Source organism: Pseudochaenichthys georgianus, chromosome 9 (assembly GCF_902827115.2).
Source record: "Pseudochaenichthys georgianus chromosome 9, fPseGeo1.2, whole genome shotgun sequence".
Lineage (NCBI taxonomy): Eukaryota > Metazoa > Chordata > Actinopteri > Perciformes > Channichthyidae > Pseudochaenichthys > Pseudochaenichthys georgianus.
Window position 1 is genome coordinate 1,247,354 of NC_047511.1, and position 24,201 is coordinate 1,271,554.

The following is a 24,201-nucleotide window of genomic DNA, read 5'->3' on the forward strand; positions in this document are numbered from 1 at the left end:
TAAATCCAGAATCAGAAGATTTGACTCATCATCCCTTCAACACAAAGTGAGTCCTGCTATCCTATCATATTTACTGGGTCATTGCAGATTGACTTATACCAGCGTTTCTCAAAGTGTGGGGCGCAGAGATGTGATAGGTGGGTCGCGAATGGACGCGATGAACGGGAGATCATTATTTTATTTTTTTTATTAATTATTTGGACCTCAACCTGGGTCCTCGCGGGCGCTGTTACGGCCCGTCCACACGGCGGCGTGCATGAAGCTTCAACGCTTCTGCCCATTCACTTTGAATGGGGTGACGTCACACTTTGCCGAACTGCATTGTGGTTCCGTCGCTTCGCATTGCTGGCTTCAAAAGTTGAGCAATGTTCAACTTGTGAAGCTTCGATGGAAGCGTATGCCAGTACATGCTCTAGCCAATCAAACCGCATGCTTGTTTGTCCGGGGTGGGAGATTCATGTGATTGGTTGTTGGTCGAGTTTCAGACACGCCCACCGGCAAGCTTCAACGCACGCCGCCGTGTGGACGCTGCATTACGGCCCGTCCACACGGGCCTATGTTTCTTTTATTTTTTTAACGCAAGCCGTCATCGCAACGGAGGAGCACACAGCCTCTGTGAGCGAGCAAGACAGAGAGAGAGAAAGAGAGAGAGAGAGAGAGAGCTAGAGAGAGCACACCTTTATCTATTTATTATAGCCTAGTTGTAAAAACTAAAGTAAGAAATCATTCCAGTGTGTACTATAGGACAGTAAAAAAACAAAAAACAGTTATTAAAATATGCATAAATAAAAATATGCATAAATAAAAAGAAAGAATGCTAACTAGGTAACATAAGATCAGATTGATGCATTTCACTTCAACATTTAAAAACAAATCTGTTAAAATGTGCTAAATACATACACTGCAAAAAAAACAAGAAAAAGAGGAGTAAAAGTAGACCACGACTTGTTTTATTTTTTGAAAGTAGCTCTCATCCTAAAAAAGGTTGGAGACCCCAGTTGTAGAACGATACATTAGACCATTTTAAGCTTGGCCTACCGTTTGATTGGAGCGATGAGGAACAGGCGGGGCTTGAAAAGTATGGGATTAGTTTAGTTTCATAAAGATAAAGCAACACTTTCTCAGAATAAAGGAAAACTAAGAGTTTAAGAGAAAGAAAAACTGAGTCAAGCAAAAATAAATGTAATGTAAAAAATAAAACTATAAGTTGCAAACAAATCATTTGTGTAATCATGTAAACTATAAGTCTTTTTTCTTTGTTTTAACATGTCTTTGTGTTTGCAGTTCTCTTTTCTTCTTTCTCAATGATCAGACTTTTGCTCTCGCTGCAGCTTTCTCGTTTGCGCTCCCTCATTTTTTGTTTTCGATTTTGACACAAACGTCCCAGGTGGGCGGGACTTTCAGGGGTGCGTCCCCATTGGCTACTCAGTTTTTGAGTGACAGCCCAGTCCTCCAGCGATTGTACAATGCAGCTGCGGTGCGGTAGCTAGCTGAGCGTGGACAGAAGACCCCCAGAACAGAAGAACTAGCATTTCAATTATTATAATACTACAAGTGAAAATATATGTAAGTATTGATCATTTGTGTTGTTTGTGCTGTACTATACGGTCTGTTTCTTTAGTGTGGTAAGTGAGAAGTAAAGCTGTGCTATGAAAGTTAGCTTGTGCTACCGTTAGATCCATAACAATGCAAGCTAAGTAGCCTAACAGCAGGGACTACATAGCTAGCAGTGAGTGAGCGTTCAGACACCGGCGCACACACTCAAACGGACTCGTGCGCCTGACTCTACCAACAGGCTTTCATGATTCTGTTTAGATACGCAAGTATAAGCCTTGATAGCTTATTTTATGAACACGCTAATTTGATATGAAAATCAAGGCTGAGTTAACTACTTCTCTTTGTAGGAAAACCTACCGTCCATGATGACCCTGAGCTGAGTTTTATTTGTTAACTTCATAATTTTCATTTCCTAAAACATTTATGTTCCTCTCATATCAACAGTGTGGATCATTGAGACAGCGTGGCGTCCAGAGTCTTATCCCGCTCCCCACTTCCTCTGAGGGGACAGCACGGAGGGGGGGCATGAAGAAAGACCTGCACCAGCTTCATCCACGCTGGGCGTTGCTGTTATCACTGGCTCAGTGTCATTTCATTTGACCAAATGTCTTTACATTTAATATATGTATTATTATCCACCTTTTTGTTTTATGACCTTTTATTTAAAACATTCTTTGAGACTTCATCTTCTGGTTCAAATTTCAATAAATGTAATTTGTATAATCACTCTTTTGTCTTTATTCTACATGAAAATGTTAGAGATTCCATTAAAATCTGTTGATTATTCAGATCTTCCTCAGGCTAGGAATAGTATGGAGAGTTTGTAATGCTAAATGTATATCATTTTCTCACAGGATGTAGAATGAGACAACCGTTTGTATCCATTGTGTATGAATGCCTCAGCTCTTCAGACCAGCATAGTGAGATGTGAGCATGTTCCTAATAGAGAACCGCAGTGACGCGTCCTAAAACCCGGAAGTAAGTTAGCATTTTTACCACGTCCGGTTCCTTCGATAAAAAGCAATGCATTTTCTCCATAGAATTTTGGAAAATAGCTCCAAATAAGGTCTGTGTTTGAGACAAATTGAAGAGACGGATCACGTTTTGTTCTACGACATTAAATACATCAGCAGTGACCCCGCTGGTGATTTCTGAAGAGTTTACGTGTCTGAAAAACGATGGTTGTTACCGAGTGGCTGAATAGGACTACAGAAGTTGTCCAGGCCGTTTTACGTCATTACACCGAACACGTAAACACTCCCGCTAAGTTTGTTTGCCCTGTTCCTGCTTGAAAGCAAGTCCCTGCCTCCTGCAAAGTGTTCAAACAAAGCTTCAACTTGTACCATTTAGAGTCTGTATGTTTGAATATGGATCTTAAGTCGGCGTGACGTTGAAGCAGCGACCCTGCTGTAGTTCCTTTATAGCATAACGTTAGCATTTTGCTTCTGGCGACTAGATTTATGCTTCGAAAATGATAAAAGTAGGATAGACATGTGGAGATTATCCGGCTGAACAAAACGTGATCCGTCTCTTAAATGTGTTTCAACCACAGACCTTATTTCCAGCTATTTTCCAAAATCCTATGGAGAAAATGCATTGGTTTTTGACGAAGGAACCGGAAGGAGTTTACTTCCGGGTTTTAGGACGCGTCACTGCGGTTCTCTATTGTGTTGGCAGTGGCGGCTGGTGGAACATATTTTTGGTGGGGCTATTGATATAGTGAGTAAAACATTTTTTTTTGGGACAAATGACCCCTTAAATTAGGACTTCTGGTGATGTAATGGCGCGTTTCCAGTGCAGCGTGGAGCTCGCTTTAATGCTGCGTTCAGACCGGACGCGATGCGAATATTCGCTTCGCTCTAAACGCTCCTATGCATCGCTCTAGTCGCTCGCGTTTCATCGCAGCTGTCAGCTGTGTTTACTCGCATCATTCAAACAAGACGCGCTGGCTCGGGAGCTACAGCTACAACAACATGAAAATATTTTACCGTGATTAAATTGTAATACACGTTTCTAAATGATGCCGACGTAACAACATACTGATACCGGTTAGTAAAAATCATGAATTAATGCTTTGACAAGTCTGCAGACAGACGGCAGGCGAAAAACCTTTTAGAATGCTTGTTTCCTGAATGGAGCTTGGCTAAACTAACGCTATATATGCTCCGACCGTCCACACTCACAACAACGGCCAACAGACATAAATAAACCAGCGACTGTATTCTCCATGACACAGACAGTCTGTGGTTTGTACTTGTTTAACTTTTGTCTAGTTTCTGAACAGATCGTATCTGTCTCCGGCTGTTTGAAGAGCAAGCATGTGAAACAAAAGATAGCATTTACCTGTTTGCATCCAGCTAGCCATGTGAGAAGCCTTGTTGATACGTTTTGTCTTTTTCACGAGCCTGCTGTGATATATACAAATCGGGTTGGTCCGGTCCAAGGTCTTTAAGTATCAATTTATCTCCCAAACTTCTCCTTTCAAAAGGATTGGAGAGTGGCTCTTGCACGGAATTGGGTGCGGACCGAGGTGCGGCAACTCCACCTGCACATCCAAATACTGCGTCACCTTGGTTACTCACGAGTCTAAACAACAAATCACGTCAACGCACGTAAGCAACATGGGCGCCAACGTGAGCGCCCACGTGACCAAAATATTTGACGGCGCTGATTGGCTGAAATTATGTTTCGGCGGCACAGATTACTATTGAGACTTTTGCAACCTGCTGGTTGCTGCTGTTTCGCTCGGGGGCTCTGCCCCGTAATGATAAACTAATGCCATGGGCAAGGCCAGGCAGGAAACAGGTGACTTATCAGTAACTTTAGACATCGTAACACAATTTTAAACGAGATTGTATTGTAGATTATAAATTTGTGTGATACTAATTGTATGATATTTACCTTGTTCATTCAAAATTTAAATATAAAATATATATTTTTTTTAAATATTTTTTTTTTAATTTAATTTTAATTTTAATTTTGTATCTGGCAAGAGGTGGGGCGGCGCCCCTAGCGCCCCTATGGGCCGGCCGCCACTGTGTGTTGGTATGCAGCCTAGGTCTGCTCTGTTTCATAAAGCAAATCTGCCACTTTTATATTGCAGAATTTGTTAAATTGAAGCAGTATTTAATTGTTTGTCCTAAACATAGCAATATATGCTTTTGGAATGTAACATGTCTTTGAAATATAATAGTATACAGTTTATACTGTGTATCACCTTTAGCTTGAAAATACATAGTCGTGTTTATTTTATCTATAAAATAAATAAATAGACGGACACTTTATCAATCCCAAGTTGGGACATTATTTAACAGCAGCAGTGTGTTCAGGTATTACAATATTTAAAGTTGGAATAAAGTATAAACTATACAACACAAATCTAATGCACAGCAATCCATAAGAGAAGTCCGATATGTTCATGAAGACTCCTCAGGAGACACCAACACTAACGTGGCCGAGTAGACTCCGGAGTCTGTAGTGGGCTGTCAATCAAACTGAGTAGCCAATGGGGACGCACCCCTGATAGTCCCGCCCCCTGGGACGTTTGTGTCAGAATCGAAAACAAAAAATGAGGGAGCACAAACGAGAAGAGCTGCAGCGAGAGCAAAAGTCTGATCATTGAGAACGAAGCAAAGAGAACTGCAAACACAAAGATATGTTAAAACAAAAAAAATACTTACAGTTTACATGATTACACAAATGATTTGTTTGCAACTTATAGTTTTATATTTTTAATTAAATTGATTTTGCTTGACTCAGTTTTTTTTCTCTTAAACTCTTAGTCTTGCTTTATTCTGAGAAAGTGTTGCTTTATCTTTATGAAACAAAACTAATCCCATAAAAGGCCCACCTGTTCAAAGTGGGGAATGGCAGAAACAGTTTGAGAACCACTGACTGAAAGACACAGACACAAAAAGCTGGTTTCAAATATTGTTACATTTCATGACATTATTATTGATGTACAGTATAAAGACTTTGCAAATATACAAGTTATTTGTTTGAAATAAGCATGCCTTTTTATGGATAAACTTAACAAAACACTCCTGATAATTCAAGAACAAGCTAAATAAAAGCCACACTATGTGTACTGTCAGAGTAAACTCAAGTCAAAAATGAAAACATGTAAGGTTTGTGGTGACTATTATTGAAGATAGGGCCGCTAATGGTACTGTGCATTGAGATCAAATTGTAACACAATCAATACTAACAACAAATGTAATGGTTATGCAGAACTATTAACAATGATGAAAGCCGCTGAAAGACCTTATCAATTCAACAAGATGAATGGAAATTATAAAAAAAGCAGTCTTAAGCTTAGAAACATGTGTCAAAACAACCCTAAAAACAACTTCAATGTGAAATGCAGCATCATGAGGCCGGAATAATAATCAGAAGTGGTTCATGATCAAAGTGCTTCTTGATAGGATGGAGTAGATGGCAAATGGAACAATAGTTTTACAAACAATTCTCAGAAGAAAAACTACTATAAAGGCAGAAATAATCTCATTGGTTGAGTTAAATGTTGGGAATTGAGAAAAATAACACTTTATGTGTAGAAATATTTGAAGCCCATTTGAAAGGTAGAAGACAACGCGGTATCTGATGTCACGTAGGGCACCGAAAGCACACTTTCATTACATGATCCACATTAGCTGTTTCATTACTGCTGCACCATCACCGCACTATTCCTCATTGGCTTCCAGCTGACTAGGAACGTCCAATCGTATTCATGCACAGGTCTTCATGGAATCAGCATTGCCCGAGGCTTGGTGGCATAGTGACAACTCGCAGAACTGTGTAGCTTGCAAGGTACAGTATTAGCTGTCTATATTATTGACGGTTCCTCTGACTACCATGGTTACAATTATGGTCACGAGAATAGCCCTTAGCCACTTTCAGACCGATAAATAAAAAGCGGTGAAACACAGATTCTAAGGAATATAACTTTCTCCACATTTGAGGTCAGCACTGCCAAGATGGTTGCAAGTGAATACCAGCCCTGCTGTAGATGCTAAGGTTTCCTACCATTGACTTAACTAAGATATAAAGTCCATTTATGTTTTTATTTCAGGGGAGATTAATTATCCCTGGAAGGTCTTGGATGCTTCCTGAAAGATCAGAGCATGTTATGCCCAATTTGGTCACGATGCTCATTCCTACTCTCTATAGGGTTTGTGTTGTAACTCTGCTGTAAGACATTGAAAACAAAATACTGTAACTGTGTATAGCTATCTGTTAGTAAGTGTGCTAGTAAGCCAGCCTGCTGACATTTCATAAATGAACATACACAAAAAGATCTATGATAGTCAAAGATCTTCCCTATGAGCTTTAACTCAACCTGTGAGATTATTTTCACTGATCATTGTCCATTCTATCGACATAATGAATGTCCACATCCCAATACACATTTAAGGCATGTTTGTTTGGTACACTTTGAGGTCAGGTGTTGGAATAGCATGCATTGGTACTGGAAGGCTGCCTTAGGTTCATCCTTAGTCCTGAGTCCAATGGGGCCGCTTCAAGGCTGTTAAATACTGAGCATCTTTCTTAGTAGGTGCAATACTGGCAGTCTGCAGTGATCTGTAGCACAGAGTAGCTCACGGGTCAACAAAGTTTACCCGATATGTCAGCTGATGGCCATTGTCCCAAGCATACAAAACCTTCTCCTTGGGGTTGTAGTCAATCTGGGTGGTGTAGGAGTACTCATTGGTGAAGTGCAGGCGTGGGATGGCCTCAGTGTTTGTGTGGGTGTCATAAGCATAGTTCACCTCTCCTTCCTTTTGGTTGTACACGTTGACGGCGTACAAGACACCACAGATAATGAAGCAGTTTCCGTAGGAGTTCCGCTTGAGACCTGTCCTCCAGGTTGTTTCCTTTTTCAGTGACAGGTCTCCTGGATCCAGTTTACTGATGACTATCACCTCTTGTTGGTTGTAGTCATAGTCAACAGAGGGGTAGATCACCCACAGGCCGCTCTCGTCCACTGCAAAGTCAATGTCCGAATGACCCCTCCACTTCCAGGGGGTGGTGTCCTCGTAAACCACGTCGTGCAGCAGGGTCCAGGCCGCCACATATCGCATCCTCAGGTCATACTTGATGATGTTCTTGGTGAAGGCTCTGTTGTAGTAGAAGGCTCCATTGTAAACCACATGGCCTGTGCCTATCCAGTTGTAAGGCAGTTTGAAGAGGTTACTCCATCGGCCTACAACAAACAAGAATATTAAATTAGCTTTACTCGTTTATCAAGCATGGGTAAAAACTAATTCTGTCAAAATTATCGCGTTAACGGCGGTAATTAATTTTTTTGAATTAATTACGTTAAAATATTTAACGCATTTAACGCATGTGCAGAATGGCCCGCCCCATACATCCCACCAGTGGCAGCGCCATGGTATGGCGGTAGGCTACACCCATACCAAGAAATGGCTTAGCCCCACTTTGAAAAATGATGTTAAAGTAAGCTAAATAAAGTCTGCCAACTCGTGCCGAGAATTGCACAGACAGCAGTTAGTAAGATTGATTTCAGTAGCCACCTGTCTGGAAATACCGAAGACCAGAAACGATTTTGAAAACTTTTGTCACGTAGTGATCATCTTCTCAATAGAACATCTTTGATAATGTCTTCTGGCCAATCAGAATCAAGATAACGGCGTGGTGTTGTTGCAGGAAGTCCCAACGGAGAATACTTTTGCTGTAGTACAGGGGTGCACAAAACTGGTACGCAGGTTATGTGTGTAATCTGAAATGCGTACCGTCACTTGTGTCACAAAGCGCATTTGCGTACCGACGTACTTGTGAAGCTTTTCCAGAAGGCGGTTAGATCACCGGACGACAGAGTCGGTCTCCGTGTGCACAGACAGGGCTGCTGTTAACGTCGGTCTGTACAACGGAATTGTGCCAAAACTACGCCAACCGGCTGCGGAGGGAGACTCCCCCCTTCACTGGAGAACTGCGCTAAAACAGCTGATCACAACGTTCACGCTCTGTGGTCACGAAGTACTCCACTAGCCCCCCACCCCCCCCTGTCGACTTTCCTGAAGTACTCCCCCGTTGATAGAAATCAACACGTAATGAATTAAGACCCCACGGTTTGATGATTGATAGGTGTGTGGGCTCTCGTTCATTTTGACACACATGCTATAATAAACATAGATACTGTATGTTAAATGGATATATCCGCCTTCTTTCATTTATCTTTCCATTCCTACAACAATATACATAAAGAAATGGCATATTTTGGACATAGTTCGAATGGTGATTAATCATGATTAATTAATTTTTAAGCTGTGATTAATCTGATTAAAAAATGTAATCGTTTGATAGCCCTAGTAAAAACCCAATTATTTTTTGCCAATAAAAACATTCTGTTGCACAAAAAGGACCACTGTTACAGCTCTGATGCAACTGGCTCCACCATATCCAATAACTGCCATTGTGTAACTGTCTACCATCAGGAGTTTCTGCTCCACTGTGGCTGCAGTGAAAAGATACCCTGAAACATCAAACATTTGACTACCACTGTTCTGTTCACTAATACCACCTTTGTTATCACCCTGAAACCAAATTGTCAAGACAACTACCATAACCTAGCTAGTTAACTAGTTAGGAGTGTAAATCAAACTTTTAGATATTTTAGCATTTATTCACATGTTGTTAAATTACACAATCTTTGCTGAAATCATAAAGTCTGCCATCATTTGATTAGATTTGATGAAATTCAGGGTCCATCAATACGACTTATAATCCTATGACCATTTAACACAATTAATAATATATAACAATTAACCAAAAGTAACAAGTAGGGCAATAACAGTTGAGCCTCCCATTGTCAGACATAGCGAATATTCAATTTGCAATACATTGAATGAGCGTGGTCTCAGCCATGCGAACAGCCCTATTAACGCAACTATGAAAGGACATGCTAAACTGATGCTCAAATGCTCAGGTCGCAAGACTTGCAAATTACTTAACATGTTCTTATACCTCGAGATTGACTTGGACTTGCCACCAAAAACTGCTATTTTAATAAATGTAGCTTAAAATGAAATTTTTTTCCATAAAATTATAAAATGATTCAAGTGTTTGGTCAACTGCCAGCCATCCATAAGGATAATACTGTATATAGCAAACTGGTCATTGATGCAAATGGTTACACAGCTTATTTCAGAACTCAATTCTCTGCACTGGACACTTCAATCTCTGGAGGACCATGTTAAAAAAAAACATTTTAATATGTTAAGGCATATGCTCTGTGTGTTTTAAGGCGTTCTATTGCTATATAAAAGCACTTTCTAACTCTGTTTGAAAGGTTTTCATAAATAAAGTTTAATATTGTTATAAGTTGGATACATTTCACGAAGCATATAATATGCCTTTCAAAGCACCAATGGCAACGTTTGTACAATGCCAGACTGTGTCCACATCGGCTTCATGTGGCAGTGACACAGTTTGCTCAGGGGTTCACTCCAAAACAAACACCTTGTGTACTGTAGAAGTCATGTTCTAATCACATCCTATCTGCTATCCTAACCTTACAACCTCAGGAAGTGTGATTTAGATAATGATAATAAATAGAAAGCCCAGTGAAGGACAAAAACAACGTGCTGCAGAACACCCCCCATCCCCGTCCATAAGGCCAACCCACTCTTAATCCCTCTCCGCTGTGCCCAGTTCTAAGGAAACGCTGGAGCACATGTCAGGGAACAGCAGGCCTCACCAAATAGCTAGTCATCCGCACACAGCTGTGAGCCCCCGCCCCACAGGATGCCTCGCATGTAGGTGAATTTAGAAATCCCATTGTCCAAACACATCTAGATCAACAAGGCAGGTCCTACGAGGGAAGAGCTTCTTAACTCTCTAAAGCCCCCGTCACACTGTCCCGAAATTGACACCAGATGGACACACGATAGAGGAAATGTTCAAATTCGGCTCTGATCGTAACAACATCGGGCCGTTTGTGAGGGCATCTTAAGCCATCGTAAGACCGCCGGTGGAGTTTCTCAGGCTCCGGCAGCAACTTCATGAGCGGTGGCAAAATCTTTGGCATACCAAAAAATTGGCGAAAGACCTGCGAAAGTTCATTTTCTTGTTGAATTCGTGTGTCCATGTTGCCCTTCGTAAGGCCAGCTTGTCAAATTGTGTCATCTTCGTCTTTACTTCGTGTGATCATCGGTGCCATCTGCCATTTTTCGCTTCACGAAGACAATACGAAGGACACAAGAAGCTGCCCGATTGTCTTAGGAAGGCAACACGACTACGTGAAGCCCTCGCAATGCCGTCGTGTAGCCATCGTATTATAGTGCGATGACATCGAGATTGCATTTATTGCACAACAAAATCATGTAAACAGATTATGTAAATAACCCAATTTGTGTTCTGTGAAACTGAAAAGGATATTACATTGTGTTTGTTACTTTCGTTGCAGTGGTGTGTCTTAAATGTAATTTAGGTTAACTTCCTGTTTTATTTAGATGCTTTTATTTTGAAGGCGAGTTTACGCTGTTGACAGGAAGTTGTTGTTGCTATGGAAACCTCATGACGGAGATAAGTTACGGAAAAGTAAAGAATGAAGTGTATGTTTAAATGTTAGCACCCCCCGAAGAGGCACAAGCTCTTACGTTGAGTCTGGATACATTCTAAATCATCAGTAAAGTCTACGACCATATTTTCCTGTGTGGTTCGGGTGCCATCGTGTGGCCTTCTGTAGGCATCCTACTTGCTCCGGCTGTTGCTTGGCTGTTGACCAACTTTGGGGCCAACTTTGGGGCCATCTTCGTGCGAAATTCACAATTCCATATTCGTGTGTCCATCTGGTGTCAATTCCGGGACAGTGTGACAGGGGCTTTAGAGAGTGTAATCCAATTGCTCAGTGGATTTGGAAGATGTTAATTTTCCCACCCACGGAAGCCAAAATCTTAGACTTACATTCCAACGATCATCAGTCTCACAGAGCTCATAGGATATTCACCATGAATCAATGTCATCAATGTATTTTTTTTTAAAACAACAACTATAGGCTACATTAAAACAGGACAACACCAGAGGTATGTTGTTTTCAGATGGATGGAAATACAGTATGTGTCTCTCTAAAAGGCTTAATGTCTGTCATTTTAATGAACCCAGGCTTACACTGTTAAGGACATGGTTATGCTTGATTGGAAAGCAAATGTTCCATTGCTTAGTCATGGCCTAAGGGTGTTGTTCTACGTGGATTAGATGGGGTTACACAGGAGTGTTTGAGTTGGTACAGTATTTTGAGTACTCATTGATCTACAAATAGAAAGGAACTCTACTCTTGCAGCGAGTTAGGGAGCAGAAAAGAGAGCAGATGACAGAGTAGATAAAAGCACGCTGCAGCTTTAAATCCCAGTGTCCTGTTTTATTGAAAAGTCTTTCCTTTCATGTTTGTTTTTAGTTCCTGTTTTTGTGTGTTTTCCCAACTATTTTGTTTGTCTATCCTGTCCTTACTATGTCCACCTGTTCTCCATTAGCCCTGCAACAACTTGACCCGCTGTACACTCAATCCCCTCTTTAGTTCTGCTTGTACTCGTTTCCTGGTTTTTGTTCAGTCTGTCGGAACCTTGTTTGTCGTACATTGGGAAGATCTTCTTCTGCCTTGCCCCTCCTTGCACCCCCTTGCCTTGCCGATAGGTTCCTGTCCCCTGTGTTTGGGTCCACCCTGCTCCACTACCTGTGACAGCTACGTCAAAAACAGATGGTTTTTTTCATAGTTTGACCTTTGAAATCAGAAAACCAAGGTCAATATTAAAATAATTAAAACTTTGGTTTAACAGTTGATCGTTTGTTGGCAGTTTATGGTGGGCCAATGGGAAAATGTAAGAAGGACTAATTGGAGCACCTTGTTTGAAGTTGTCCACATTGCGGAACTCAACCAAGTTGTTGCCATAGTAATAGTTAGTGACATAGATCTTGGAGTCTTTAGCCAGAGGGTCCTTCATCCAGGCTCCCTCATTACGCCCGTAACTGTGCTGCTTCTCTGGCTGGTCAATGGATGCCAGAGTCCCTTCACAGCTTAGGATCTTCCCTGGAAGAAGCAAGCAGAACATTCTTATCAATTATTTATACAGTGACCTACACACTTTCCTGCTGCTCAATGTGCGTCTGTCATTGCTGCACAGATTGCAACATGATCCTGAGCTCCATCACATCTATCACATACCTGCTCTGTGGAGATTGGGCCGGCTGTTGTTGTTGGAGTTGTCCAGCACCAGCACAATAGTCGGAGCGGGTGCTTCAGATGCTGGAGTGCCAGGTGTGGTGACAGCAGTGGCTGTGGTGGTGCCAGTAGTTGTGGTGCCAGTAGTTGTGGTGGTGGTACTTGCAGTGGTAGTGGGGGGAGCAGCAGTGGAGGCAGTGGGTCCGGCCGCAGTGGCCTCCAGGGTTTCCAGGGTTTCCAGGACCATTTCAGCTCCTCCATCCTCTGACTGGTTCTCTGTGACGTGATGGGCTGTGTGTGTTTTTGCAGAATGGTCTGGCGGAGGATGGTAAAAAGACAGTCAGGCAAAGATAGAGAAGGAAACTGATTCAGACAGAAGATCTATAAAAAATACAGCAGGTGGCAAAACAAGGTCAGACAGTCTGATAGAAGAGAGTAATAATGATCAAGCATTAATGGTTACATGAAGGCAGTATAATGTGGTGCTCCTCAACAGCAGGATACATATTATGATGTGCTCTTTGCAGAGCACAGAAAACAATAACTTCCTTCCTCTTTCCTTCCTCCCCAGTCTGTTCTGCCTGTCTGCTCACTTAAACTGCTTTTCACACAATACTGAGTAATAGTTGTTGAGTACACCAACCTTTTATGATAGAAATGTATAGTACGGTCCCCAGCACATAGAAACTTCTGGATGCTAACTTGCATATGTTGGGCAGTTTGCACAGTTAGCACAGGTTGTGTTTATTTAATGTAATAACATTATAGCCGATGTAAACAGTATTTCAAAAATGACTTGGCCGATTTGAACACATTTGGAGTGGTTTTGGGGGTATTGAGGATGCTAAGTCCCTTTCTGACATTTTCACTATCAAAAATGGTAAGTGGAAAGTGGCCATACTTGTACCCACGTGGGCTGATTTTCACTACCATGAGTGGTGTTGCGACCATTGGATATAGAGAGCAAGATGAACATTAAATCTACCAAATAGACCCAAAAGCAATCAAATCAGCCCGCTCCGTACACTACAAACATTGGCATTTTTTGGTTAAAACTTGGTTTGGAAATTGACTCATTCCTCAATTACCCCCACGCCAAAATTGTCCAAATCGACGAAGCCATTTTCATAACTATTGTCCACATAAGCTATAATGGTAATTGCTGGTTAACACAACTTATGCTTATTGTGCCCAACATATGCAACTTAGCATCCAGCAGTTTCTATGTGCTGGGGACCCTACTATACATTTCTATCATTAAGCTTTGGGTCACTTAACATTTCCGGGTTCCCTATAGGGCTCTGGAGGTGCCAACTACTGGAGGATATATTTAGCTTTTAATAAAAACGGGACGGAGATTCTTCATTATATCTATAGCTTTTAATGGAAAGTTATGTTCTCATAATGTTTCAAGGTTCTTTATTTAGTCATACGGACATAGCTACAGTGTAGTTATGCCGATACAAATCTTGTGCCACAGGCTTCTCCAACAGTGCAACACAAAACACAGATCTACAGAAAAAATATAGTGCAAGTAAATAGTACTACAAAAAGAAAAATAGTTTTAAAAAAGTGAAATAGTGCAATAGGAGTCAATATGCAAGTTATTGAAATAGGATATATAATAGATAAATAATTTTTAAATAATTTGTATGTAGCAGCCAGATGAATAGGGATGTTGTTTCAACTGTTCAGGTGTTTAACAGTCTATGGCCTGTGGGATGAAGCTGTCTCTGAGTCTGGTGGGTTTAGTCCGGATGCTGCGGTACCGCCTGCCAGACGGCAGCAGACTGAACAGTTTGTGGCTGGGGTGATGGGGTCTTTTATAATCCTGAGGGCTTTCTTCCTGAGCCGCTGGGAGTAGAGGTCCTCCATGGATGGCAGCTCCGTCCTGGTGATGTTCTCTGCAGTTTCCACCACCCTCTGTAAAGCCTTACGATTGAGGGCGGTGCAGCTGCCGTACCAGGCCGTGATGCAGCCAGTCAGGATCCTCTCTATGGAGCACCTGTAGAAGGTCAGGATCCTCTCTATGGAGCACCTGTAGAAGGTCAGGATGCTCTCTATGGAGCACCTGTAGAAGGTCAGGATGCTCTCTATGGAGCACCTGTAGAAGGTCAGGATGCTCTCTATGGAGCACCTGTAGAAGGTCAGGATCCTCTCTATGGAGCACCTGAAGAAGGTCAGGATGCTCTCTATATAGCACCTGTAGAAGGTCAGGATCCTCTCTATGGAGCACCTGAAGGTCAGGATGCTCTCTATGGAGCACCTGAAGGTCAGGATGCTCTCTATGGAGCACCTGAAGGTCAGGATCCTCTCTATGGAGCACCTGTAGAAGGTCAGGATCCTCTCTATGGAGCACCTGAAGGTCAGGATCCTCTCTATGGAGCACCTGTAGAAGGTCAGGATGCTCTCTATGGAGCACCTGTAGAAGGTCAGGATCCTCTCTATGGAGCACCTGAAGGTCAGGATGCTCTCTATGGAGCACCTGTAGAAGGTCAGGATGCTCTCTATGGAGCACCTGTAGAAGGTCAGGATGCTCTCTATGGAGCACCTGAAGAAGGTCAGGATCCTCTCTATGGTGCACCTGTAGAAGGTCAGGATCCTCTCTATGGAGCACCTGTAGAAGGTCAGGATGCTCTCTATGGAGCACCTGTAGAAGGTCAGGATCCTCTCTATGGAGCACCTGTAGAAGGTCAGGATGCTCTCTATGGAGCACCTGAAGAAGGTCAGGATCCTCTCTATGGAGCACCTGTAGAAGGTCAGGATCCTCTCTATGGAGCACCTGTAGAAGGTCAGGATGCTCTCTATGGAGCACCTGTAGAAGGTCAGGATCCTCTCTATGGAGCACCTGTAGAAGGTCAGGATCCTCTCTATGGAGCACCTGAAGAAGGTCAGGATCCTCTCTATGGAGCACCTGTAGAAGGTCAGGATCCTCTCTATGGAGCACCTGTAGAAGGTCAGGATGCTCTCTATGGAGCACCTGAAGGTCAGGATGCTCTCTATGGAGCACCTGTAGAAGGTCAGGATGCTCTCTATGGAGCACCTGTAGAAGGTCAGGATGCTCTCTATGGAGCACCTGAAGGTCAGGATGCTCTCTATGGAGCACCTGAAGGTCAGGATAGGGAGGGACTAAACGCAGGGAAACGACGCAAGTGAGGGACGCAAGGATTCAATTTAATCGACCTGAGAAGGACACCAAATAGGTCGATTGTTTAAGCACCTTAGATTACGACCCATAGCCACGTTTTAAAGTGTAGCACCTCTAGTGGTCGTAAGAAACAACATGCTCCCGTTTATTCACAAATAACCCTCTCTGGAAAATCCTAAATTGTGGAATAGTTTGGCGTTAAAATGCTTTTTGATTAGATTTTTAGTGAGAAGTGTATATTGTACTTTTAGAATCCACGTCCAGTGGATGTGTAGGATCTATAGTTTGATAGATATTATGAAGATGATTTGAGGTCTCGCCAGGATAACGTTTATGCCGCTTCCATGTAAAGTTAGCGTGGGTGAAAACAGTTTTTCCGGTCTCTACGTTTTCATAATAAAAGCGGATATATTCCCCTCACTGTCAAATGATTACACAGTGATATCTGCATTACTCATCCACTAAAAAACATCAGTTTATCCTTGTTAATTACACAATATTGATTGGTTTAAATGGTGTACAATGCTTTTGTGTTTTTAACCTTCGATTCAGAGAAACAAATAGGAGTTTAGACACTACAGCTTCCGAAGACACTACACTACCCAGAATCCCCAGCTATCGTTTGGGACTACAACATCCGCCTTGCTTTACAAACCCCGTGATTATTCATCAAGCCCTGTGATTGGATGTTGGAGTGGCAGTGCGCCAAGGTTACGCTGAGCGTCAACAGCCCTTTGAAATGGAATGGAACCACGGCAGACTTTCCAAAACTGGAATTGGACGGGTCCAGCCCCCCCCCCCAGAACTACACATGCTGGCTATTGTGTGTTTCACAACATGTTCTATGGCACGTCGCTTTATAAGACGTTTTCGTATTTCCCACAATTAGAAGTTGCCAGTATTAAACTGTGTACACCCTGGAGGTTTAGGGGATACAAAACACAGTGGTGTTATAAAATGTAAAACATATAATTAATAAATGGGTGAATTAATATACCCACATGACACCTAAGGTCAGAAGAGCTTTGTTTAACAGCTGGTCTTATGTCTGTGACCCCTCCTGTTGTTCATTGATAAGCCTGAAACATGCACTTGTCAAGGTTCAGAGGCAAATGTTGCAAATATGGCAGTAGCCATCGATCGTCTTAAGATAAGATAAGATATACTTTATTGATCCCAAGTTGGGAAATGTTTTTGATACAGCAGCATACTACTTTGTTCTACTCCACTATAATTCAGAGGTTAACCTGGTATTCTTACTCCACTACGTATTTGAGTTACTTTGCAGATTCTGATTAATTATGTGAAATATAAACAACCCTTAAATCAGACTTTAGTTACACCTGAGTCAAATTCAGGGAAGGTGATCGTCAAGTGCCAAAATAAACTATGCAATATATTGGATATTAAGTACTTTGTCAGACTTCATATTTATCTGTGGATAACCCCAACGTTTTTTTTCTTATTCAAAAGAAGACCTTAACTTAAAGCATTCTTTAATGTTTAAATAAAGCCTTATTAGTTTGTCTGTTTTGCACATCCTCCTGTTAATATCTTTGGACATCCTGCACTAAACTGTTTTATTGTAGATATCACTACAGTATCTTCTTGATATTTTCAATTTTGTATGTAGGCTACTCTTAATATTTATATGTTTTCATCAAATAAAACTTATTCAACAACAAAATGCAATAACGTGCTTTAACCACTAGGCGGTGCGGGTTAAAAAACAAGTGGTGGAGTTAATAAAACATTATAATATCAAACATAATATGACTATTAATTTTATTGTGAAATTAAAACAGAACGGTAAAGGAAAATACAGTTTCAGTCTCTCGATGTGAAGCTTATGCATTGTACCATGAACCTGTATAGACCTGTAACAGTCATGAGGAGTTAGAAAGGTAGTAAATAATATCTTTAAAAACTACAAAAAAATCCCTTTCTATCAACTGTGCACCGTTATGGTGTAAATATAACCTATCTACCAATTGGATCAAATATAAAAGTCAGCTGAATTAGTGTTGATACTGCAAGGAGACGTATTGTGTGAAAAAAAATGGAAGATGTTGTTTAATTGCTAATATGTTTATGATCCACGTCACGTATTCAGTTTTGGCGGCATCTCTTCCAGTTTGTCAAAAGGTCTTCTCATCAGGGCTCTATAAATAAATAACTACGGCAGATATGTAATATTTAATGCAGCCGAACCGTGTATTACAATGCCGTTATGTGATGACTTCCAAAGAGAAAAGCAAGAACATTCGGAATAAAGTATTATTTTATTTAAAAAAAATATTTTTCCGATTTCATATCGGATAAACACCATATCCCAACATGCATTGCGGCTAAAACAATCGATGTTTTAGCCTATCAAAACCTCTGAAAAAAGAAAGGTGTCTCTCAGAATCGAAAGAGAAAAAGCTATGGGAAAAACACAAAAGCATTGTACACAATTTAAACCAATAAATGTCGTATAATTAACTAGGATAAACTGATGTTTTTTAGTGGATGAGTAGTGCAGATATCACTGTTAAATCATTTGATCATTGGTTTTATTATGAAAACGTCGAGACCGGAAATACTGTTTTCAACCCGTAACTTTACATGGAGGCTGCCACATACCTCAAATCATCTTCGTAATATCTATCAAACTATAGATCCTACATATCGACTGACGTGGATTCTAAAAGAACAATATATACTTCTCGCTAGAAATTTAGGATTTTACAGAGAGGGTTATTTGTGAATAAACGACCCTCTGTAACGTTTGCATTCAACGGGAGCACTAGAAGGCGAAAACTTTAAAACGTAATTATAGGACGTATTAAGCGCTTTAACAAACAACATATTTGGTCGTAATAATTGGGTCTGAACAATCGGCATATTTGGTCGTATGAGTTGGAGGACTTGTTGCATTTTTGACCCACTTATGGAAGCTTGGGGTAGTAATACAAAAACTACAATTTCTTAAAATGTAAATTTAAAATGTGAATGGCATGATATACATGTTTTTTGAGGAATAGCTGGAATATGAAATTATACAAAAATGTAATTACAAAGATACTTCAAGAAAACCACCTCACCGGGTCCAAAAACACCCACTTATGCATCTAAGGGTTAAAGGATTTGCACACGTCTGCCCTGTTTAAAACAAAAGGACAGCCAGGGCTCCTGGTCCTTCTGTGCCTCCACAGCCTGGCTGCTCTCGAAGTGAGCAAAGCTGTCAGCTCATCTGGGAGAGATGCGCACGCAGACGGCGGCAGCAGCGGCGGCAGCAGCAGCGGCAGCGGCAGCAGCAGCAGCAGCAGTGAGATGTGGGCTGATTTGCCGAAGGGAGGGCGAGGGAGAGCCTTATATCCATGTCGACAAGGGGAATAAACATGATCCAGTATGTTTCCCCAGCGCGTCGGGCAGCTGATGTGCTGAAAGTATCTCGGCAGAACTTTCTTAATGTTGGCGGTGTTAAAGAAGTGAAGTCCAACTTTCTGATGGATAATATAAATGTTGTCAATGAAAACCATGACATGATAAATGATGATGAAGTTTGATAAATGATGATAATCATTGTGTTCCTGCCTTCCTCCTGCTTTTGCAATGTTATATCTCTACCAGAAGTGTAGTTGTGATACTTTTGCTTTTTTTGTTTAGTCTTAGGGTTTTATGCACGTGTGGTCAGCAGAGGGAGAGCCTGCTCTGCTGCTGCTGTCAGACAGGTGTGGGCACATCACAGCAGCATCTTCCCCACACTGTACACTGAACACATGGCCCTGATGAGGGAGTACAGACAATATCCTGGAACGTTTTACACAATTTAAGTGTTTTAAGATTATATTTTTTTATTGTACCTTTAAATAAATGTAACTCTACTTTCCCAATTTAAAAAAATATATAGTTATCTGCTAAAAGTGTTATCTCATTGTTTGAGTGTATCTGATGACTGTGTGGAGAGCAAATGAAGAGGACAGATTGTTCAGTTACCATGTGTGTTCGGTAAAGCAGACGGGACACACGTTGTACTTTGTTACTTTACTTTGACAAAGATCTAAAACCCCTTTAAACTATTAGGATACTGTGATGAAGATATTAAAGTATTTTTGAAGGACCGTGCCAGTTAATGAACTGAACAAAGGAACATTGTATGTGCTTTTTCATAATTTGAATGGGACAGTTCATCCTCAAATAATATATTTCTACAGCATCACCGCACAGGAGAGGGTATATTTTAAACCTGCACTCTATTTGCATGGTAATGTGAAGGTTTTCAGACTGGACAATGACCTCTGTGAACTCCTGATTGGCTACAGTACAAATGCCTCAGTCTGAATGTCACAGGCCCTGTTGTTCAAGGTCTCTTTCCGAGATGCCTTTATAGTTAAACTGTTAGCAGGAGGCGCTATAGGTCAAAAAGTGTTTGTTAGCATGTACTCTTTTTCTTCTGCTTCCACTGGTCACAGTCAAAGTGATAGGTCAAACAGAATGATAGATGAACTCAAACCAGCTGCTCCAGAACGCTGTGCAGCTAAACCAACCACTCACACTGAAACTAAGTTTGAAAAGAGGCATTTCAGGAAAAAAACGAAAAAGCATGAAGATGTGGGAATGTTCCCTCGGCGAATCAGAGTTCCTGCATCCTGCTCTTTGCCGGAGATTATGGAAATGCAGCCGCCTGGTTTCAGTGATTTGACAAGGGTGGCTGGGCCCTCTGAGGTCACACACGGCAGAACACGCGCTCTGACAGCGTTGTGTGCTTGTGCCCGGTGCAGACGCAGCATACCTATTCACTCAACTAGACTTAAAGAGGATTGGAAGGAGTCAGGAAATGTTTTCTCTGCGATGGTGAGGGTCCCTACACACTGAAGCCGAGGCATGTCATGGACATGGCAGCACTCCTTTGAGACAGCATTCCACTAGCTCCAGGTATTTTGTACAATACAAAGATTTGAATTTGCGCTCCCATTCAGGGAGCGCAAATTCAAATTCTACCCCTCAACCAGAAATACAATCCTACGCTAACTACATTAGCTCTGCGAAAAACCTTAAATCTTTTGAGGGGACCTGGTGTGCACACAGCCATGGATTCCTTATTTTATTGCATGAGCTTCAGTGTGAAGTTTGCAACACAATAACAGCCATACCTCACGCTTGTGTAAAACAAGATTGTCAGGAAAGCTTTATATTGTCCTCTAAATCCAGCTAATTATGATCTTGCTCTTCGACTGGAAGACTGCTGCCTGATCCAGCAAAGTCTCACGTTGCGTTGGATTACATTGCTGAAGAAACACATGTGGACCCTTTTCAACACCAACAGAGATCACACACAATGATCACACACAGATGAGCGCAAACTTAGAGCAAAATGTTTGCTTTAGCTGGTGGCTTTTTTATGAACACACCACTATGCTTGGAGAAGTGAAAATCCCACCTCCTCTGTGCTCATCGTCGTCACTCTTGGCGGCCTTGTAGTATGTGATGCCCCTCACCACGCCGGGCTGGTGGCCAACCACCTTGGCTTTTGCTGTAGGGTCAGGCTTGGCCGGCTTCCCAGGTTTAATGACCTCTTTCTTGGGTTTTACGACCTTTGCTTTGGGTGGTTTGGCTGAAAGTTTGGCCGCAAGGGTCTTTTTGTTAGGAATCTTTACAGCCTCCTTGGTTTTCTCTTCATTGGTATCCTGCAAACATGACATTCTGGTTATTTCACAACACCTGGTAATATTGGCCAGTGAGTCTTATCTGCTGACCATGCTTATTAAAAAAGGGTGGGGTTAGATAGTATACCTACATAAGTATTTAATGTAGCGAGTCCCTGGGACGCATACGTGGTCATATGAGTTGGTCACCAATAAAATGGGCATTAAACTTAATTTGATAGGTTATTTTGAAAATGTAAAACCTGAATTTGCAAAACATTATAAAAATCAATATATAGCAATGTAAGACATGTTATTTGCAGAATATCCAAGGGACATTTAAAGTATGATCAAATCCATTCAAATTTGAGTAAGATTTGTTATGTTTTTCTGTCACTCCTTGAGATTGAATTCAAGGTTTAAGGTTCAAGGCTTTTATTTGTCATACGTACATAGCTACAGTGTAGTTATGTCGATTAAAATCTTAGGTCACAGGCTCCTCCAACAGTGCAACACAGTAACACTGAAAAACTGAAAAAAAAGTGAAATAGTGAAAGAATTGTGTTTCTTGGAACCTGTGCTTTGGTCTCTGAGGAGTCCTTCTGCAGCAGCTGCAGGCTGAGGCTGGAGATGTCCTTCTTGATGCTCATCATAACGTTGGAGTAGTTCTCGTATCTCTTAAAGTGGTTGGTGAGGCTCATCATGCTGTCTCGGACAAATTCATTGTCTCGCGTAAGGTTTGTCTTGATTGTCTGAAAGATAACATCATAAAAGCAATTGCAATATGTTATGTAACATAGGCTTGTATACAGAGTCACAAGAAACACCTCTCAATATGTCTCCTCCCAATCCTTTCAGCATAATGATGTGAAGAATAGGCGCTTTCACCTGTACTTTTCACAGGAATAGTTACCGGAACCTTTCCCCGGAACTTCTATTTCCTGGAACTATCTAGTAAATCGCGTTCACACCGGAATAAGTCGCTGAAGGTGCTGCTGGGAGCCAGTCCCCGGCCGGAAGTTGGGGACTGGCTCTCAGCAGCTTCTACTGAAGCCTTCCGAGTAAATCGCCAGAAGCGCCGACACCTCCTCATCACTCCACCGCTCCCATGTTTTCTTTTGTGTTGCCATAAGTTAGTCTCTCTCCGTTGGTGCGCTGGGCTAATGCTAATAATAAATAAAGAGCAAATAAAATGGCGGCTTCACAAAAACCTTTCAGAGTTTTACGGGCCGTGGTTTGCAATTCGCCCAGCCAATCAAAAATGTGAACCTTTTTAGAGAGCAGGGACTAAAATGGGGTGAAAAGGTTCGCAAAAAAGTTCTAGTTCCAGATCGTTTTGGTGTGAACGCAAAATAACTATCGGAACTATTCCTGGGAAAAGTACTCTGGTGTGAAAGCGCCTAATCGGTTGCCTACCTCTTCTAGGGTGTTCATTTGAGACACCACCTTGTTGATGTAGGAGTGAATCTTCATTAGATCCATGCTGTAAAGTGTTCCCTCCAGGAGGTCCACCATGGATTGGAGCTGGTCATTCATGCAATAAAAGGAAAAGAAGTAGCATTATTCACCTTCTCCTGAACACAGAGCTGACATCTTTATGTGCCTCTGCGTAACTGTAGTAATAGCTAAAGTGCCCTCAAAAACATTTGCTCTGATCACTTATTGACATCCAGTGTTCTCAGTCTGGGGCTCAATCAGAGTCTATGTTAATTATTTGTGTATGTATTGGCTCAATCTATAGTTTAAAGTGGAGACTGACATCTGGAACTGCCTTCTGTTTCATATGGTACATAGCGTGCTTCTCCTGCCTGTGAAACGACCTTTAATGCTTTTAAGCCTTGTACTTTCAAGCACTAACCCCAACCCTAACAACATATATGTATTTATTAAAGATTATTATATCAATTATAATAATTTGTATTAATTAGTTTACTGCAGAACTGAAATAGAGGTATGAAAGTGGTACTCGGGATCTTCGTGGCTTTAAAAATAAGACTCTTATTAAAACCCCTTTATCTTATGACTAAGTCAGAAAATGGTAATTTAACTATTTAAATAGTTTATTTTATGTAAGATGGAATCGTCTATCTTGTAGAAAGAAATGCTGTCCATCGTCCATCAGAAAGATGATACGATCAGATAGATGTTGTACTTAGAGCAGATTTGAGTTTCATGTCACCACCTTCAGTAACTCGGGGGCCTGTTTCTTCAGCTTCTCCATCTTCCACTCGTTCTCACAGGGGTTGAGGGAGGACGAGGGGGCCGTGCACGAGCACTTACAGTCGGATCCGGAGCTGACTGTCTCCACGGTGTAGTAGTCCTCCACACGCACACTGCCGCTCCGCAGCCGCTGGCAGGCGTCCCTGCTCAGAGGGCGCATGATGCACTTGCAGCGACAGTCTGAGCCCTCTGACGTCATCCGGACCGGCTCCGTCTCCCCAAAGATCTACAAGACACAATGATCTATTTTCAAATCCAAAGATACTTTTTTATTTTAGCCGTTTCTTGTGCTGTCTCTATAATCGCCATTTTGTGTTCACTGATGGCGCTTTTCCACTGCAGCACATAGCACGGTTTGAGCGGAATTTTCCACTATGGGTAGTTCCGGCTCAGGGCTACTTTTTCACATTTATTCTGGCCCTCCAAAATCGAGGTTCTTACCGGGCCAACAACCGGTCTAAATATGCTAA

The 24,201-nt window shown here is 41.7% G+C and overlaps 1 protein-coding gene across 1 annotated transcript in view; it reads right to left on the bottom strand.

Annotated features, from left to right (window-relative positions):
* Nucleotides 1-5,474: 5,474 nt before the first annotated feature.
* The window catches only part of olfml2a (olfactomedin-like 2A), a 34,939-nt gene continuing 16,212 nt past the window's right edge, over nt 5,475-24,201 (bottom strand). Inside the window, exons 2-8 of the mRNA XM_034092036.2 lie at nt 23,694-23,957; nt 22,928-23,035; nt 22,087-22,263; nt 21,307-21,553; nt 12,737-13,048; nt 12,416-12,601; nt 5,475-7,759 (exon numbers count right to left, since the gene is read on the bottom strand). Of these exons, the coding sequence (XP_033947927.1) occupies nt 7,155-7,759; nt 12,416-12,601; nt 12,737-13,048; nt 21,307-21,553; nt 22,087-22,263; nt 22,928-23,035; nt 23,694-23,957 (1,899 nt within the window). The 3' untranslated portion in view covers nt 5,475-7,154. The remainder of the gene's footprint in view (nt 7,760-12,415; nt 12,602-12,736; nt 13,049-21,306; nt 21,554-22,086; nt 22,264-22,927; nt 23,036-23,693; nt 23,958-24,201) is intronic.